At 44.3% G+C, this 18,875-nt stretch overlaps 1 protein-coding gene across 1 annotated transcript in view; it reads right to left on the bottom strand.

Moving 5' to 3' along the window:
- Window positions 1–13,607: 13,607 nt before the first annotated feature.
- The window catches only part of PPP1R14C (protein phosphatase 1 regulatory inhibitor subunit 14C), an 87,062-nt gene continuing 81,794 nt past the window's right edge, over window positions 13,608–18,875 (bottom strand). The window contains exon 4 of the mRNA XM_052645671.1: window positions 13,608–15,178. Coding sequence (XP_052501631.1) covers window positions 15,104–15,178 — 75 coding nt within the window. The 3' untranslated portion in view covers window positions 13,608–15,103. The remainder of the gene's footprint in view (window positions 15,179–18,875) is intronic.

Raw genomic sequence — 18,875 nt, 5'->3', positions numbered from 1 at the left:
GGTGGTTTAAGAGACAAAGCTGGCTGTGGCCTTAGCTGGGGCTCACAACAAAGACACACTGGGAGAGAAAAAGAATGCAGCCTGAGGCAGCCAGGGAAGAAACTCTACAAATGCTGCTTCCAGACACAATGAAACAGATTGGAGCTGTCAGAGCACAATGAGACCCGCAAATAAAACCTCGAGGCTGGGAGGAAGGATTCTGCTAATCGGAGTGGATAATTTAAGAGGTGAACACAGCACAAAGCCCTAGAGGGACTGATGCAGGTTTAATTAAAGATGATTTTCTATAACCTTGTCCTTGATTTAAAAAACACTGGCCCCTAGAAACACTGGGGATTTAAAAAAAAAAAAAAAGTGTGTGCCTTGTTAGATGGATTTCACCTTCTTTGAGCCTTAGCTATGGAGGGCCATTTTCCCATCCACAATTTTGCCCCACTGGGATGACTGCTGGATTTAGGGTATTGACCCAAAGGCCATCTCCACCCCCAGCCAGGTATGACCTCAAGAAGGAGAAGTGATACAAACACATTTCAGTACTAATGAGGACAAAATGTAATACACAGACAGCAAGGATCAACCCAAAGTTCTTTCAGTTCCTCCAAGCTTCTAACTACGGAATTGGAAAACCTGGAGAACCCTGGGGTTCAGATCCTTGTCCCCCATGGGCAGGTGCTCCAGCCTTGCCCCTGGAGACTCTTGATGGTGGCCTCACAGACTTAAGCTGTGCTGTCAACTCCACTGACTTCCCCTGGCTTCACCCTTGTGGTTGAACCGAATCAGATTAATAATGGTAACAGATGCAGAAGGAAGAGAGAGGAGAAAAAGAAAGGGCCCTAAGGGTAGTGATCATCATTTTTGAAACTGAGAATGAGCAAGAAAGATATTCTAAGTAATGACAGGCATATAATAGTAATAAGGGGCTGGGTGAGATGTAAGATGTGAGAGTTGGACCATAAAAAAGGCTGTGCACTGAAGAATTGATGCTTTCGAATTGTGGTGCTGGAGAAGACTCTTAAGGGTCCCCTGGACAGCAAGGAGATCAAACCAGTCAAGCTTCCAGTAGACATTAATGCTGTGGCCGACCTTTAACGTTTATTGCTCATTCCTACTCCGCAAGATAGTTAGGGCAAATATTCTTGATTTTAAGAGGAGGAGGTGGAAGCCCAGACAGAATCACTTGCCCAAAGACACCAGGCTGGGTTCTGACAGATCCAAGTGCTTTTTTCACTCTACCAACCTCCTAGGGCCCACGTGGGGCCCTCAGTGGACTTTATCACAGTGAAGGCCATACCTGCCCCATCCACCCCTTTGCAAACTTATCCAAGGCCCCTCTGATAATTTTCTGAGCTTTACCTTTCTCTGCAATATTTGCATCACATGAAACATCCTGTGGACAAAATATTCAGATCCACGTACCAGAATCACAGACTGCTTCATCTAGTGCCAAAGCAGGGCCTGCCTTGATACACATTTAGTTTTGCTATGATACACATTTAGTAAGAGATGCCCTTACTCTGTTTGGTGGTGATTTAGTCACTCAGTGGTGTCCGACTCTTTCTAACCTATGGACTGTAGCCTGCCAGACTTCTCTGTCCATGGGATTTCCCAGGCAAGAATACTGCAGTGGGTTGCCATTTCCTCCTCCAAGGGATCTTCTCAACGCAGGGGTTGAACCCAGGTCTTCTGCAATGCAGGCAGATTCTCTACTGATTGAGCCACCAGGGAAGTACTTTGTTTGGGGAGCCCTATATCACACTGGGGGCCAAAAGACATGATGGTCCACACTTGACAAAAGCGAAGATAATTCAAGCTTAAGATCCCAGGAGTATGTGCTGGTTAATGTAAAGGAGAATGAATGAATGTGGGGCCTCTGATAAATTGGTAGGGAGGGTCACTGTGTGGAGGAAAACAGGGGCCAGGGACCTTGCTATGGCTGCTTAAGCCTCTTCTAGAAGGTGTGTGCTAACCCCACCCCTCTTAGTACCCCAAGCTTGCTTCCTATAAGATTCTTATAAAATCAGCAGCACAGCACTAAGGGAACCATATTCAATACCTTGTGAATAACCATAATAGAAAAGCATTTTTAAAAGAATATATATATATATACATATATATGAATTCAGTTCAGTTCAGTCGCTCAGTTTTGTCTGACTCTGCGACCCCATGAATCGCAGCCCGCCAGGCCTCCCTGTCCATCACCAACTCCTGGAGTTCACTCAAACTCATGTCCATCGAGTCGGTGATGCCATCCAGCCATCTCATCCTCTGTCATTCCCCTCTCCTCCTGCCCTCGATCCCTCCCAGCATCACAGTCTTTTCCAATGAGTCAACTCTTCGCATGAGGTGGGCAAAGTACTGGAGTTTCAGTTTTAGCATCATTCCTTCCAAAGAACACCCAGGGTTGATCTCCTTCAGAATGGACTCGTTGGATCTCCTTGCAGTCCAAGGGACTCTCAAGAGTCTTCTCCAACACCACAGTTCAAAAGCATCAATTCTTCAGCACTCAGCTTTCTTCACAGTCGAACTCTGGCATCCATACATGACCACTGGAAAAACCATATCCTTGACTAAATGGACCTTTTGTTGGCAAAGTAATGTCTCTGCTTTTGAATATGCTATCTAGGTTACTCATAACTTTCCTTCCAAGGAGTAAGCATCTTTTAATTTCATGGTTGCAGTCACCATCTGCAGTGATTTTGGAGCCCAAAAAATAAAGTCTGACACTGTTTCCACTGTTTCCCCATCTATTTCCCATGAAGTGATGGGACCAGATGCCATGATCTTCATTTTCTGAATGTTGAGCTTTAAGCCAACTTTTTCACTCTCCTCTTTCACTTTCATCAAGAGGCTCTTTAGTTCCTCTTTACTTTCTGCCATAAGGGTGGTGTCATCTGCATATCTGAGGTTATTGATATTTCTCCCGGCAATCTTGATTCCAGCTTGTGCTTCTTCCAGCCAGGCGTTTCTCATGATGTACTCTGCATATAAGTTAAATAAGCAGGGTGACAATATACAGCCTTGACGTACTCCTTTTCCTATTTGGAACCAGTCTGTTGTTCCATGTCCAGTTCTAACTGTTGCTTCCTGACCTGCATATAGGTTTCTCAAGAGGCAGGTCAGGTGGTCTGATATTCCCATCTCTTTCAGAATTTTCCACAGTTTATTGTGACCCACACAGTCAAAGGCTTTGGCATAGTCAAGAAAGCAGAAATAGATGTTTTTTCTGGAACTCTCTTGCTTTTCCCACGATCCAGCAGATGTTGGCAACTTGATCTCTGGTTCCTCTGCCTTCTCTAAAACCAGCTTGAACATCTGGAAGTTCACGGTTCACATATTGCTGAAGCTTGGCTTGGAGAATTTTGAGCATCACTTTACTAGCATGTGAGATGAGTGCAATTGTGCGGTAGTTTGAGCATTCTTTGGCATTGCCTTTCTTAGGGATTGGAATGAAAACTGACGTTTTAGAGTCCTGTGGCCACTGCTGAGTTTTCCAAATTTGCTGGCATATTGAGTGCAGCACTTTCACAGCATCATCTTTCAGGATTTGAACTAGCTCAACTGGAATGCCATCACCTCCACTAGCTTTGTTCATAGTGATGCTTTCTAAGGCCCACTTGACTTCACATTCCAGGATGTCTGGCTCTAGATGAGTGATCACACCATCGTGATTATCCCGGTCATGAAGATCTTTTTTGTACAGTTCTTCTGTGTATTCTTACCACCTCTTCTTAATATCTTCTGCTTCTGTTAGGTCCATACCATTTCTGTCCTTTATCGAGCCCATCTTTGCATGAAATGTTCCCTTGGTATCTCTAATTTTCTTGAAGAGATCTCTAGTCTTTCCCATTCTGTTGTTTTCCTCTATTTCTTTGCATTGATTGCTGAAGAAGGCTTTCTTATCTCTCCTTGCCATTCTTTGGAACTCTGCATTCAGATGCTTATATCTTTCCTTTTCTCCTTTGCTTTTCACTTCTCTTCTTTTCACAGCTATTTGTAAGGCCTCCTCAGACAGCCATTTTGCTTTTTTGCATTTCTTTTCCATGGGGATGGTCTTGATCCCTGTCTCCTGTACATTGTCACGAACCTCAGTCCATAGTTCATCAGGCACTCTATCTATCAGATCTAGGCCCTTAAATCTATTTCTCACTTCCACTGTATAATCATAAGGGATTTGATTTAGGTCATACCTGAATGGTCTAGCGGTTTTCCCTACTTTCTTCAATGTAAGTCTGAATTTGGTAATAAGGAGCTCATGATCTGAGCCACAGTCAGCTCCTGGTCTTGTTTTTGTTGCCAGTATAGAGATTCTCCATCTTTGTCTGCAAAGAATATAATCAATCTGATTTCGGTGTTGACCATCTGGTGATGTCCATGTGCAGAGTCTTCTCTTGTGTGGTTGGAAGAGGGTGTTTGCTATGACCAGTGCATTTTTTTGGCAAAACTCTATTAGTCTGCCCTGCTTCATTCCGCATTCCAAGGCCAAATGTGCCTGTTACTCCAGGTGTTTCTTGACTTCCTACTTTTGCATTCTAGTCCCTTATAATGAAAAGGACATCTTTTTTAGGTGTTAGTTCTAAAAGGTCTTGTACGTCTTCATAGAACCGTTCAACTTCAGTTTCTTCAGTGTTGCTGGCTGGGGCATAGACTTGGATTACTGTGATATTGAATGGTTTGTCTTGAAGACAAACAGAGATCATTCTGTCATTTTTGAGATTGCATCCAAGTACTGCATTTCGGACTCTTTTGTTGACCATGTTGGCTACTCCATTTCTTCTGAGGGATTCCTGCCTGCAGTAGTAGATATAATGGTCATCTGAGTTAAATTCACCCATTTCAGTCCATTTTAGTTTGCTGATTCCTAGAATGTCGACGTTCATTCTTGCCATCTCTTGTCTGACCACTTCCAATTTGCCTTGATTCATGGACCTGACATTCCAGGTTCCTATGCAATATTGCTGTTTACAGTATCGGACCTTTCTTCTATCACCAGTCACATCCACAGCTGGGTATTGTTTTTGCTTTGACTCCATCCCTTCTGGAGTTATTTCTCCACTCTTCTCCAGTAGCATATTGGGCACCTACTGACCTGGGGAGTTCCTCTTTCAGTATCTTATCATTTTGCCTTTTCATACTGTTCATGGGCGTTCTCAAGGCAAGAATACTGAAGTGGTTTGCCATTCCCTTCTCCAGTGGACCATATTCTGTCAGACCTCTCCACCATGACCCGCCCATCTTGGGTTGCCCTGCGGGCATGGCTTGGTTTCATTGAGTTAGACAAGGCTGTGGTCCTAGTGTGATTAGATTGACTAGTTTTCTGTGAATATGGTTTCAGTGTGTCTGCCTTCTGATGCCCTCTTGCAACACCTACCGTCTTACTTGGGTTTCTCTTACCTTGGGCATGGGGTATCTCTTCACGGCTGCTCCAGCAAAGTGCAGCCGCTGTTCCTTACCTTGGATGAGGGGTATCTCCTCACTGCCGCCCTTCCTGACCTTCAACGTGGGATAGCTCCTCTAGGGCCTCCTGCGCCCATGCAGCCACCGCTCCTTGGACATGGGGTTGCTCCTACCGGCCCCCGCCCCTGGCCTCGCCGCAGCCGCCCGCGCTCAGGGCACCGTCTGCAGCCGCCGCGCTCCCGGCAGCAGCCGCCTGCGCTTGGTTGCTCAGTCATTCCCAACTCTTTGCAACCTCATAAACTATAGCCCCCCAGGCTCTTTTCTCCATGGAATTCTCCAGGCAAGAATACCTGAGTGGGTTGCCATTCCCTTCTCTAGGGAATCTTCCCCACTCAGGGATCAAACCCAGGTCTCCTGCACTGCAGGCAGATTCTTTATTATCTGAGCCACCAGGGAAGCCCCACATCAGCGGCACGATAGCTTTCCTTCAGAACCACCATTTAAAGTGAAAGGGGAGACCAGAGGCCACAGCAGCATTATTGTAAAAACCTGAACCCCGTGGGGTGATGGGCAAGCTCCACCCACTTTCCTAAGGAGATGATCCCCTCTGACAGCTACAGGTAATTTAAAAGCGCTTGTGAAGCCTTGGGTGGAAAACCAACACAACTTCCAGACTCAGCCAATCCCATATAAGCATTTGAAGGGTCAGTCCTAAAGCATCCAAGGCAGACATTAACACTTACTTTCCCAGTGACCCATAAATAGCCACCAAGGACTTTTCAAGAAAACCCTGACAACACAAACGTGATGACCCTTCAGTAATGAAGTTAGTATCTGAGGGAGTTGACTGGATTGATGATTGGTTATAATCTTAAGAGCTCTTGCTGCTGCTGCTAAGTCACTTCAGTCGTGTCCGCTCCTGCTTGTTTTCCTCTGGGCGATCACCACTGAATGGACATTCTGTCTAATATTTGTTGTTGGCAATAAAATGGGAATTTCAATTCTCAAAGGGTTTCTGCCTTCAGGGTCTGGAGCGCATTAGAAATGTGGCTTTGTCTGGTTCATTCTGTACACGAATGAGTCATTCTTGATCTCAGGAGGTGGAAGGGTAAGCAATTACTTAAGCAGGGGGCAAATTCTGTTCTGAAATGTGCATCCTGCTTGCAGAGTGGCTTTAAGAAGCATCTTTCATGTTTCCTCTGCAAAAAGATTGTAAATTAGGAAGCAACACTTTGGATTAAATGAAACTCATGATAAAACATGAGCAAGAACAATTAAGGGTTGACTTCCTCCTAGAAATTAAAAAATATTTTATGAAATTTAAATTCCCAGACCAAATATAATACAATATATTTGTATGCTTCTGGAACAACAGAAGCATATACAGAGAAGTGGTTTGCAGAAGGCCAAAGCATTATTCTTTCCCTTTCTTTCCTTGCTTTTTCCCAGGGATAGGATGACAGAGTGTGGATTTTCTTCCACTCCTTCCGGTGCATGGTATACCACTATTCACAGGCTTGTTTTCATGCATTTTCTTGTTTGATGACCTAAGCAAGATTCCAGAAGGGACAGGAAGGGGAGGAAAGACATTCCTCCAGGTGGTCCGTCAGCTCAGAGTATGCACTGCTGAGGCAAAGGGCACTGGCTGCGGAAGCAGACCTGGGAAGCTGAGCCTGTTGGAGGTGAATCTACATCAAAAACGAATGATCCTCAGAGCCTATGAGTGGAATTCATCCCACAAAAGCAGAAGAGGAAAGGGACATGGAGCTCACTCCTGAATAAGTCAGTGTATGTGCGTGGGGGTGGGGAGGGGCGCAGGACCATCCCCAGCGGCTTCCCTGCTGGGCAGGTTGCTGTTTGCTCTGGGAGTAGCATCTCAGGGAGAAGCTAATATTCATAGAAGCAATTTAGCAAGTGGAACCTCTGAGGATGAGGTGGGAAAGACAGAAACCAGGGAATCAGGGAGGGCTGGGGCCCAGGACGGGAGGCTGGGCTTGCCCAGCTCTTCTGGAACACCCAGCAACCCTGGCTTCCTGTAGGACTATGGCCTCCAGAGCTTGGTTCTTCACCTGTTCTCGGGATGGACACTGTGGGAACCTGAAGGGAGCCTAGACCCTCTCCTGCCCGAAATGTTCCCACCTCTCTGCTCTTCCCTCTCTGAAGCAATTTATATCTCTCCTTTAGAGCACTCTCTCTCTCTCTGTTGCTCTGTGTGTGTCTCTATCTCTGTCTGACCTCTTGCTCTCTCTCTTACAAAGTTTCAGAGGTTTTGAAGACTCCCCTTAAGGCTACATGAGCTGTAGCTTTAAGAACTCCTAGCTTAAAGATGTGACTTTCCTGGTGGCTCAAAGGTAAAGAACCTGCCTGCCAGTGCAGGAGACATAAGACACGTGGGTTTGATCCCTGGGTCAGGAAGATCCCCTGGAGGAGGGCATGGTAACCCACTCCAGTATTCTTGCCTGAAGAACCCCATGGACAGAGGAGCCTGGCAGGCTACGGTGCATGGGGCCACAAAGAGTCCCGACACGACTGAAGTGCCTCAGCACAGCACGAGCTTAAGGAGATAGGCAGGGCGCGCTCAGCTCTGAAAGGAGCACGTGGGACTTCCCTGGTGGTCGGGTGGTTAAGCCTCCACACTTCCAAGGCAGGGGGTGCAGATTTGGTTCCTGGTCAGGGAACTAAATTCCCACATGCCGCGCAGCATAGCCAAAAAGTAAAAATTTTTTTAAATGAAAAAGGGAGCACATGTTTGAAACAGAATAAAAGATTTAAAAAATATACTTTTTTTTTTTAAAGCAGTTTGGGAGGTTTTGTTCAACTCCTCACCCATCATTAATTTCAGAAAGAGATGATTCTCTAAGCCTACACTATAGATTATGCATTTTGGTGCTCCATGTTGGGGTTACAGCCAAAAAGAGTGAGGTGCTAAATGCTATAAAAATATTTTTTGAAATTAAGATACTTTGCCTGATTTGTCTCCTAATCCATAGCTATCAGAAAGGGGGTTTGAGTCATTAACGGCCCCCTTTACAAACCTAATCCACACCAGGAGTAATTTTCTACTAATAATAAGAGGAAAACCAACCTGCAAAATCACTTACCCTCAAACAACTTGTGACCCCAAGGGGTATGATGTGTGACATTTTATATGGATCACTTTGCTGTCTGGGAGCACCAGGAATTCATTCCATGAGCTTGCTTTCCTATTTTCTTGTTCAGGGACCACTGGATTGACTGTGATACTGTAAATAAAGTTTACAGTCACTAAACTGCTTTTGGAGTTTAATTTGAGGATGTCAAGGTAGCATGTGATAAACTGCCACTCATATTATTTAAGTACCTATTTTAAAGAGAAAGATTCAAGACAAGAACTGCCATCTGCCTGTCTTCTCAGCTTCACTCGAGTTGTCAGTTTTCTGTAAATTTGTTATGTCTCTCTTCCATCGGCCCATTTCCCCTTATCTCTACCACACAGCATCCTCCTTTTGTTGCTAACAAGGAGAGAGAGAAAAAATAGCTTTTGTGAAAGTAAAAGTAAATTCTGCCCACAGAAAATCATTTCCAGACATGAAATCTCTCCAAAGAAAATTTCTGACTCTATATAATTGAAAACGATGGATCAGATTAGTGTCTAAACAAAAAAAAAGTATCTACTAGTTACACAAATGATGCAAATCATCCTCAAAGAGACCAAGAAGATTGATCATTGCCAAGACTTGGGCGGCGTATGAGATTTGACCCTATTTCCAAGTTGAAAAGTTAGCCTGCCTGAGAGCCAGGAATACATCAAAGACCCAATACTCCTGGGTCAGAGAGAGAGGACAGCTTATTATTCACAAGAATAGTAGCTAGAGAAGCAGCATTTTGGAATGATGATTTTGCAAGTCCCAATTCGCACAGGGGGTTGCAAAGAAGGCTGAGTGACAACCATACTTGCAAAGGGTTGCACTACAGGAGAAAGAACTCTGAACTTACGGAACCCGTATCTTTTATAATAGGCAGTAAGCTTACCTCTTTTTTGCTCTAGAAGGAGAAGCAATCTCTATCCTCCAACACAGTTTGCTGCACATACAATCATACTTGAAAACACTTGTGCAGCCCTAAGGCAGTGTCTGGCCATAAACACGCAGAAACACTAGAGACCCATATATAACTGTCTCCCAACAAAGATAACATTGAATTTGTGTGCATATGTGTGTCTGTAAAATGTGACTAAGTCAACATAGCACAAACACTTTTTTAAACCCCCATATACTTGATAGGACTTTCTACCTCTAGAATCCACCATAATAAGGTGAACCCAAACCCAGCAAGGTCATTTAATACACCCTACTTTGAAGAGCTTGAAGCTGAAGGAAATATGTACCAGAGATAAATCTGGTCTTATTTATCCAACGGACCCAACAAAAGCATCAGAAGACCAGATCTCCAGGGCCTAGTTTGCAGTTGTGGTAACAGTACTCCACTGAGATGCTCATCCAGTATGCTGTGGTGGGAACACCCACACAGCTGAGAGAGGTGAAGAACAATCCAGTCTTATACAAACCATTCATTCCCAGGTGCACGACGCCACGGTGGCATCAGAACACTGAAGAAGTGAAGCATTTCCAGCTCCGGTGTCTGAGTTGGGGAGGAGGGCATCTCCAGGAAGTCTGGATCTTTCTTGCTCACAGAAGACTGGGAGAATCCACCTGTTTTTCACAGGCAAATTACAAACACCCAGCTAGTTACATCCCAAACTTCAGAGAGAATGTCACCAGGTCTCAGTGATAACTCTCCAGGATCCTCTGGGTTGAAATAAATTCAAAGAAGAAAACAGCAGTGGGGAGAATCACTAGGACCCCTGCCTCTGTTCAATCTGAAACCAGCTTTCCCAAAGTTCCAATGCCAAATACACTGAGTTCTTTGTATGTTTTTAGACCATAGACAAGGGGCCCTCCCACCCACAGTACTTCTCCCCACCCAAGACCACTTAGGCCATTTCTGCCATCAAAGTGTTCTTAGGTTAGTGCCCAAAGCAGGGGTGAAACGATGTGGGTGAGGGGGGTGGTAGGAAGCTGCCCAAAGTGTTGGCATTCAAGGAAGATCCCTAAGAAACAGAGGGAATCACGACAACTTTAACTCAGAAGCAGAAGCGTGGTGCAAGTGCAGGAGTGTCAGTAGTCACACGAAGGGCTGGCTCTGAGCCCAGGTGTCTCGCCGAGCAACACTGGAGGGACAGGAATAAAAACAAGCCCCGCGCTTGCAGGCCGGCTGTGGAGCAGCACCCAGAGCAACACTAGGCACCCAGGCAAACACGTGGCTCCCACTCTGGCCATGGAAAGGGATGAGGTCGCCTCCCAGATGCTCTCCCACCTGCGTCTCTAGGTAGGGGCTTGGTGCCTGCCTGGCAATCTCTTGGCATTGACCCCTTCAGCCTGTACCCCTCAGTGTGGCTCGCACAGAGCTCATGTCCCCAGCCACTTCATCTTCTTGGAAAGAACCGGAAATAATGACTTACTCATCTACTGTTGGTCAACTGATTTCTGCACAGCACACAGCCTTTCATGGGGTCTCCAGTTTGTAAATGAAAATCAAACATCTGTGTGTAACAAGAGCTGGAAACCACATCACCCTGGGCTGCTCTTTCTCCTAAATTCACCTTCTCAGGAAACTGAAGAAAGGGTGCTCTGTACTTTGCTGCCAAGGCCAAACCCAGGAGCTTTTTGTTAGGGGAGACAACAAGAAGAGCCTGGAATAGGCTGTGCCACAGCTCCAGAGCAGGCGGGGCCCTGGGTTCTCCAGTAGAAAATAAAATGAGAAACAGTGTGCTCACATTATGGCTGCCACCTGTCACAACAGCACAAGCTGATGACCTGCCATCAGACGTGGGCTTTGGGTTATACAAGAATGGCCAGTGGCCCAGGCACTCAATCGGGGGACCTTAAAAATTGCCTAAGCTCTGCTTCTACCTACAGATGGGGAGGACCATCAGGAGGCCGAGGACCCCTCCAACCACAGAGCCTCCCCACCGCACCCACCAGCTCAGGGGCCCGGCCCACTGTAGATGCAATGAGATACTCTGATAGATGCAGATGAGGGGCCCTACTCCTGTGTATGGGACTGAATATCCCCCTTCTGATATTAGGGAGGCCTAATGGTCAAGGGCTTGAATCTCGGCTCTATAACTGTGTGATCTCAGGTAAGCTGCTTACCTTTTCTGAGTTGATTTTTTCTCACCTGTAAAATGAGAATAGCAATCCATCCCATGAGATTAATGTCAGATATAATGAGATAAGGCAGATAAACACTTAACACGGTGATCAAGAAGTGGGAGCCACTATTACGATTGCTGTAAATGGATACCACTCCATTTAAATGTGGATTTCCCAGGGTTCAAGCAATCACTGAGCCAGAAATTGGTTCCTTTGAAGTCATTCCCCAAGTGCTGACCCTTAATTGCTCTCCAGTAGAAAATAAAATGAGAAATAGTTAGCGTGCTCACGTCATGGGGGCCGCCTTTCATAACAGCACAAGCTGATGCCCTGCCGTCAAACGCGGGCATTGGGCTACACAAGAATGGCCAGTGGCCTGGGGTACTCAACTTGGGGACCTTAAAAATGCCTAACCTCTGCTCCTACCTACAGATTCTGATTAAGTTGGTCAGGACTAGGGTCTAGGTATCAGCAGCTTTTAAAGCTTTGCGGGTGGTTCAAACATACACTCAGGTCCAATATGCACTCTCCAAGGTGGGAAGGAGTCAGTTGAGTTTTCTCGAAGAATCATTTATAATGTTTATTCAATTGGAAAACACATATTGATCCCTCTGATGGGTCAAGCACAGAACCAGGGGCGTGATTGATAAGACCCAGTTCCAACCTCAAGAATCCTAGAGTCTAACAGATGAGACAACAGGTGAACAGCCAGTAGTAACAGTGGAGACATGCCACTAGGCTGTACACACACTTAGGAAGGGTCCAACCCAGCTCTCCAGATACAGCCTGTTGGTGGAGAGGGTGTACCAGACCCGGGTAATGATTTCTGCAAAATTTCTGAGGAAAAAAAATACAGAGAACATTTCAGACACCCCAAGGAATTCAGTAGGACCAGACATCAGTCCGAAAGGCCAAAAGAGAAGGCTGGAGAGGTAGGGACCAATTCTTTGAAGAGAAGTCAGAGGGGTTTGGGTTTTAGGTAGGGGAGTGGAGTGATCAGAGCTGTTTTGGGGAAAGATATTCTGATTACTGGGTGGAAAACAGATCAGAGGGACATAAGACAGAACACAGGGAAGTCAAATCCAAGATAGTTGTAGCAATCACGGCAAGATTTCCCTGGGACAGATTTAAGCAGTATTAACAGAGGAAAAGCTTGGTGACTATGGATGCGTTGCGACCTGGATGAAGAGGCGAGGAGGAGGTCCCAGCTTGTGGCTTGAGTGCTCCAGGGAGTCAGGTGATGCCCGGCCAAGAGCAAGGCCGCGGGGGGCGGGAGGGGGGCAGGAAGTGTGTGATGTGGTAGGCCTCAGAGGCCTTCAAAGGTAAAGTTCAAAGGAAAAGATTATAATTTGGGCTGGTCAAACCTAACAGAACTCCTGCAAGTTTTGATTTTTGTGTACTCATAGCGTGTAAGGCATTCTAACAATAACTGGAATATCTGATTAATCTGAAATCTTGAGAATATACACCAGATGGGCAAAAGGGAGTTTGAATGAAGTGAAAGACGCATGGCCTGGGGGAGTGCTGGTGTAGAAGGCAGGCAGGGCCAAGGCACAGAGTTATTTTCTGTTTCCTGCTCAAGCGGGGATTCTGTCCCAGCTCCCCTCGTTTCACCCCCTGATTTGAAGATGCCTCAGGTGAGGTCCAGGATCAAATGAACAAAAGACCTGAAAATGAAAAGCCAGGGGTGCTTGGTACCCTTGTCTGTGGCTTCTCAGTTGTAAAGAACCCACCTGCCAATGCAGGAGGTGTGGGTTCGATCCCTGGGTCTGATCCTTGGGTCAGGAAGATCCCCTGGAGGAGGGCAAGGCAGCCCACTCCAGTATTCTTGCCTGGGAAATCCCATGGACAGAGGAGCCTGGCGGGCTTCAGTCTATGGCGTCGCACAGAGTCAGACACAACTGAGCATATGCGCACACACCCTCGTCTTCAGAGCATCTGACAAAGTAAAATCACGCCCATGTTGTTTTGCAAGGCAAACATGTAAGCAGAGTTGTAAGCAGCTTTGTTTATTTGAGTAAATAGCTTGTAAATAAATCATTGGTAAACATTACAAAATTAAATACATTTTCAAAGCTTGCCAGTGTACATAAAATTCACAAACATAGTTTTTTTAAAAAATAAAATATGTTCAGAGCACCCTTGATATAAAATGCCTGACCCCTGTCCTCTGACAGGGCCACCTAGAGACACCTTACAGTAGGGAGGGGGGTTTCTATGGGAGGCAGTGGGGGCTTCCTGGAGGACACCAAGAGTTTCTACTCTGACCTTTGACCCCACCCACATCCAGCTGCATTTTGCTCCTTCTCCAAGGAGCTGGTATAAAACTGAGAGGGGCTCAGCAGGTGCCCCAGGCTCAGCTCCAAGCAAAGGGATCAGATCAGGGTGCACAATTAGGGCCAGAGTCCTCACCATAAGCCAGTGAGAGAAGCCAGAAAGGAAATCTCTACCACACTTCCAAACCAGCCAATGCTCCTGCATCGACCTTCTCCAGAAGAGCCGAGGTTTTCTCAGTTGTACACCCACTCATCGCTCAGCTCACCCACTCTGGTCTGATGCCCCCCAGGCACAGAAGTGCCCAGATCTACTTCTAAGGAGGAAGATACTGAATCTGCTCACTTCCTTATGACCTGCTTTCATGGAGAGAGAATAATAAATGGTATTTTGTAGAAAGCACAGCATGAATTGCTACACGGCGCTTCCTGGTTCCACCGCCAAACACCCCTCAGACAGTATGAACGTTTCTCGAGAAATTCGAATAGTCATTCAAAGAAAGGGTTCAGAAAACTTTAAAATACCACAAATGAGGCAATAAGTACATGACCTGGCGAAGCATCCCGATTAACAGAATAATACAAAGTCCATAAATTAAGCCCTTGACCAACTCCACATTGTCGTAGTGTAGCTCATTAAAATAACGGATACGCTGAGTTCTTTTCACTTTGGTGCAGAAAGTGAACATTGGCGGTCTCCAGCACTCACATGAGAAGACCTAGCGGCCTCTTGAAAACACACATGCTGTGACCTCCAATTAAAGGATGACCACAAGTTTATTCCATCCATGTGAAATAAAACTCACATCCACATTTTAACTTAGTTGCCTGTAGATATATACAAGTACAAGAAATTTGACCTTTGTGTCAAATGTACAACTCAAGAAAAAAGTATTACCAAACTAGCTGTAAGAAAACCATCATCCCTGTATCATTAGGTCCTTAATATCTGGTTTCTCCAAGAAGATGCTGCCTGGTCCAGCCCCTCCTTGCATGTCTGCCTGATTTGATGCTGTCTGGTTGGGCTGAAGCCAGAGTCTGTGATATCTTTGCTATTAAAATATTACACCAACCAAACCTTTAAAAACCAAAAAAGGAACACTCTTGAATAAATGTCTAATAGATATCACCCCTCCCCACCCCCAAAAAAGTTGCTCATAAGGACAACAGTTCTTTAAGAAAAGTCTTCGTGAAGTCCAAATTCCTCCCTGCATCTCCAGCAGAGTTCCACCTGGGCTGGAATTATACAGCCTTCTTCTGTGGGGGGCTCAATTTCCTCATGCCTCTTATCCGAGAGAGCAGCTCCTTAATGAACTCCTAAAAGAGATCAGAAGAAGTTATTATGAGAGAGACACTATTCAAATAAGGGTTTAAAATCTGCTTAAGGCAGCTAACCTTAATTGATGAGCTTGGTTGGGTGTGTTAACCCAACTGGCACAGTATAGGACATTTTTTAAACAAATGAAGATACTTAAACTTCTCACCATCTTGTGTTCTCACTGCTGTACTCTCTCTAAAGAGAAAACCAAGCTGCCTTCACTCATTGACATTATCTACTTGGCCCCTGAAGGCCTATGTGGTTTAGATCAATGCTACGCAAACTTCACTACATCTTTAACACTTGTTTACAACTCACCAGGGAAATGTGTGGATTCTGAATGAATAAGTCTGGTTGGGGCTGAATATTTTGCATTTCCAACTGGCCACCAAATGATGCCAGCGTTAGTCTCTGAACCTCACTTGAAATAGCTAAACTAGACCCGTGGTTTTCAAACTTGAATGCACATCAAATCACAGGTGGGCAGGAGGGCTTATTAAATAAACTCCAGAGTGCTAGGCCCACTCCCCCAGAGTTTCTGATTCAGTAGATGCAGGCTGTGGCCTGAGAACTTGCATTTCTGACAAGCTTCCAGGTGATACCTGTTTCTGGTCTCAGGATCTTACTGAGAACCATGGGCCTAGATCGTAATAGAAGTCTCTTGACTTTTTGGGACTGCAAATCACAGTTTGAAAAGAAAAACAAGACACATTTATATTTACAATTCAGTACATACAAAAATATATCTGAAATAAAAACTTGAAGAATGAACACTTACTATGATGAAAATGAAAGGGGAGAGTGAAAAAGTTGGCTTAAAGCTCAACATTCAGAAAACGAAGATCATGGCATCTGGTCCCATCGCTTCATGGGAAATAGATGGGGAAACAGTGGAAATAGTGTCAGACTTTATTTTGGGGGACTCCAAGATCACTGCAGATGGTGACTGCAGCCATGAAATTAAAAGACGCTTACTCCTTGGAAGAAAAGTTGTGACCAACCTAGATAGCATATTGAAAAGCAGAGACATTACTTTGCCAACAAAGGTCCATCTAGTCAAGGCTATGGTTTTTCCTGTGGTCATGTACGGATGTGACAGTTGGATTGTGAAGAAAGCTGAGTGCCAAAGAATTGATGCTTTTGAACTGTGGTGCTGGAGAAGACTCTTGAGAGTCCCTTGGACTGCAAGGAGATCCAACCAGTCCATTCTGAAGGAGATCAGCCCTGGGATTTCTTTGGAGGGAATGATGCTAAAGCGGAAACTCCAGTACTTTGGCCACCTCATGCGAAGAGTTGACTCATTGGAAAAGCCTCTGATGCTGGGAGGGATTGGGGGCAGGAGGAGAAGGGGACAACAGAGGATGAGATGACTGGATGGCATCACTGACTTGATGCAAGTGAGTCTGAGTGAACTCTGGGAGTTGGTGATGGACAAGGAGGCCTGGCGTGCTGCAATTCATGGGGTCGCAAAGAGTCAGACACGGCTGAGCGACTGAACTGAACTGAACTGATATGCCACACACTCTTTTTTATTCCACTCTAATTTCATTTAAAACATAATAGTGGGAAGACCCACGAAAATGATGTTGTGACTATTCATGGATCAGAACCCAAAGAACAATCTAGAATAGTTCTCACTTCAAGCCATTAGCAATCTTTTGTTGTTGCCTCATGTATTAAAGTTTCTGGCTACTAAATAAGTCACATTTATTAGATAATAATTACTTTGTCTTCCTTTTTTAGATTTGTTGAAACAAAGTTGACAGCCAATCAGACTTTCTGATCAGCAAGGGACAGCCAGTGATTGATAGAACTGTGCACAGCAGGGACATCCGAGAGCAAAAATGTTAAGACTTCCTTTCCTTTAAGACCTCTGAAAAACAGCTCTCAGACAGTCACCCACCAATTACAACCCTGAGCCATAGCTCCCAGACTAAATGGTTCCTGTGCTTCTATCCAGCTCTAAAACATAATATGCTTAAACAGTTAATATATGATGAGCTGCCATGATTTCGTTTTTAATAATCTTTTTGCTAATATGAAAGTTACATGTGCTTTTTCTAGAAAACCTAGAAAATATAAACCAATAACAATTACTCCTCAGAACGAACCACTATTAACATATTTTCTTCTATGGAAATTATTTTTACCTAATTAAGATTATACTATATAAATATATCCTTTATTTGCACTTAGCAGTGTGTGTGTGTGTGAGTCACTCAGTCATGTCCAACTCTTTGTGACCCCACGGACTCTGACTCCAGCCTGCCAGGCTCCTTTGTCCTTGGAATTCTCCAGGTAAGAATACTGGAGTGGGTAGCCATTACCTTCTCCAGGGGATCTTCCCAACCCAGTGATTGAACCCGGGTCTCCTGCATTGCAGGCAGATTCTTTATTATCTGAGCCACCAGGAAAGCCCACACTTAGCAGTATGTCAAGTCTTTTTCCCACAACATTAAATAGTTATTTTAAAAATAAATTTTAATAGTTATACAGTCCTTTATTATATGGACGTTCTACAATCTGTTTAATTCCTCCATCACTGGATATTTGGTTGGTTTCTGGCTTTTCAAAAGTATAAACAATGCCACAATTAACATCTTTGCGTATAAATCTCTGTATACAATTTGGATTATTCCCCTTGGAGAGCTATTCTGTAGTAGGTCAAAGGACATAAACATTTTAATCACCACCATTTCTGAACTTGGACAGAAAACATAAATATGGGTATGACTAGCACTGATCTAAATGGCTTTCAACTAAAAACAAAAACAAACGAAAAACCCGAAAAGTCTTGTGATCTATATATATAGTTATAGCAACCTAGCACAAAAAGATGCAAGACGGAAACAAAAGCTTCACATAAAAATACTATATGTAATACTATATGTAAGATATTTTCTATTCTACTCTATTTTGAAAAAATACAGATCAAGATCACGTAATGGTTAACATCTATAATTTGTAAACACAGGAATCTAGACCAAGGTTATTCAATACATTAACCCTTAACCACATGTGGCTATTTCAATTTAAACTAATTAAAACAAATAAAAATTAAAATTCACTTCCTTAGTCACACAAGCCACATTTCAAATACTCAGTCGCCACATATAATATGTTAAACTAGCTAATGGTTATCATATTGAACAGTAGGATTTTTCCATCATCTCAGAAAATTCTGTTGAACTGCTCAAGATGACAGTACTTGGAATCACAAAACTAGATGCCAAAACCTTGGAGAAAAGTGCAAATAGAGAGGAAAAAAAGGCCAAAGACCAAGGGCAGAGGCTCCCTAACAAGTGAGATCTAAAGGCTTGGAGCCAGCAAAGGAGACTGAAAAAGAGGAACCAATGAAATTAGGGGAAACTCAAGAAAGTGTTCTGGTTTTATTTTACTATTTTTTAAAAATTGAAGTTTAGTTGATTTCCAATATTGCGAAGGAAGTGTGTGGTTAAGAAGCCAAAAGAAGGAATTACTGATGAGAGATTAAGTCAAAGACAAAGCTACTGAATTAGGCAAGAAAGGGGCCGTTGTGTCTTGGAGGAGAGAAATTTTAATAGAATGGTTGGGATGGAAGTTCTTAACACTGAAAGGATCCCAGGGACTTTTTTTGCAAACAGCTTCACTAAGATATAATTGATATGCCACAAAATACACATAGTTGAAGTATACAACTACTATGGGCATACTATC

The sequence above is a fragment of the Budorcas taxicolor genome, chromosome 9, assembly GCF_023091745.1.
Source record: "Budorcas taxicolor isolate Tak-1 chromosome 9, Takin1.1, whole genome shotgun sequence".
Taxonomy (NCBI): Eukaryota; Metazoa; Chordata; class Mammalia; order Artiodactyla; family Bovidae; genus Budorcas; species Budorcas taxicolor.
This window is presented reverse-complemented; position numbering and strand designations above follow the sequence as displayed.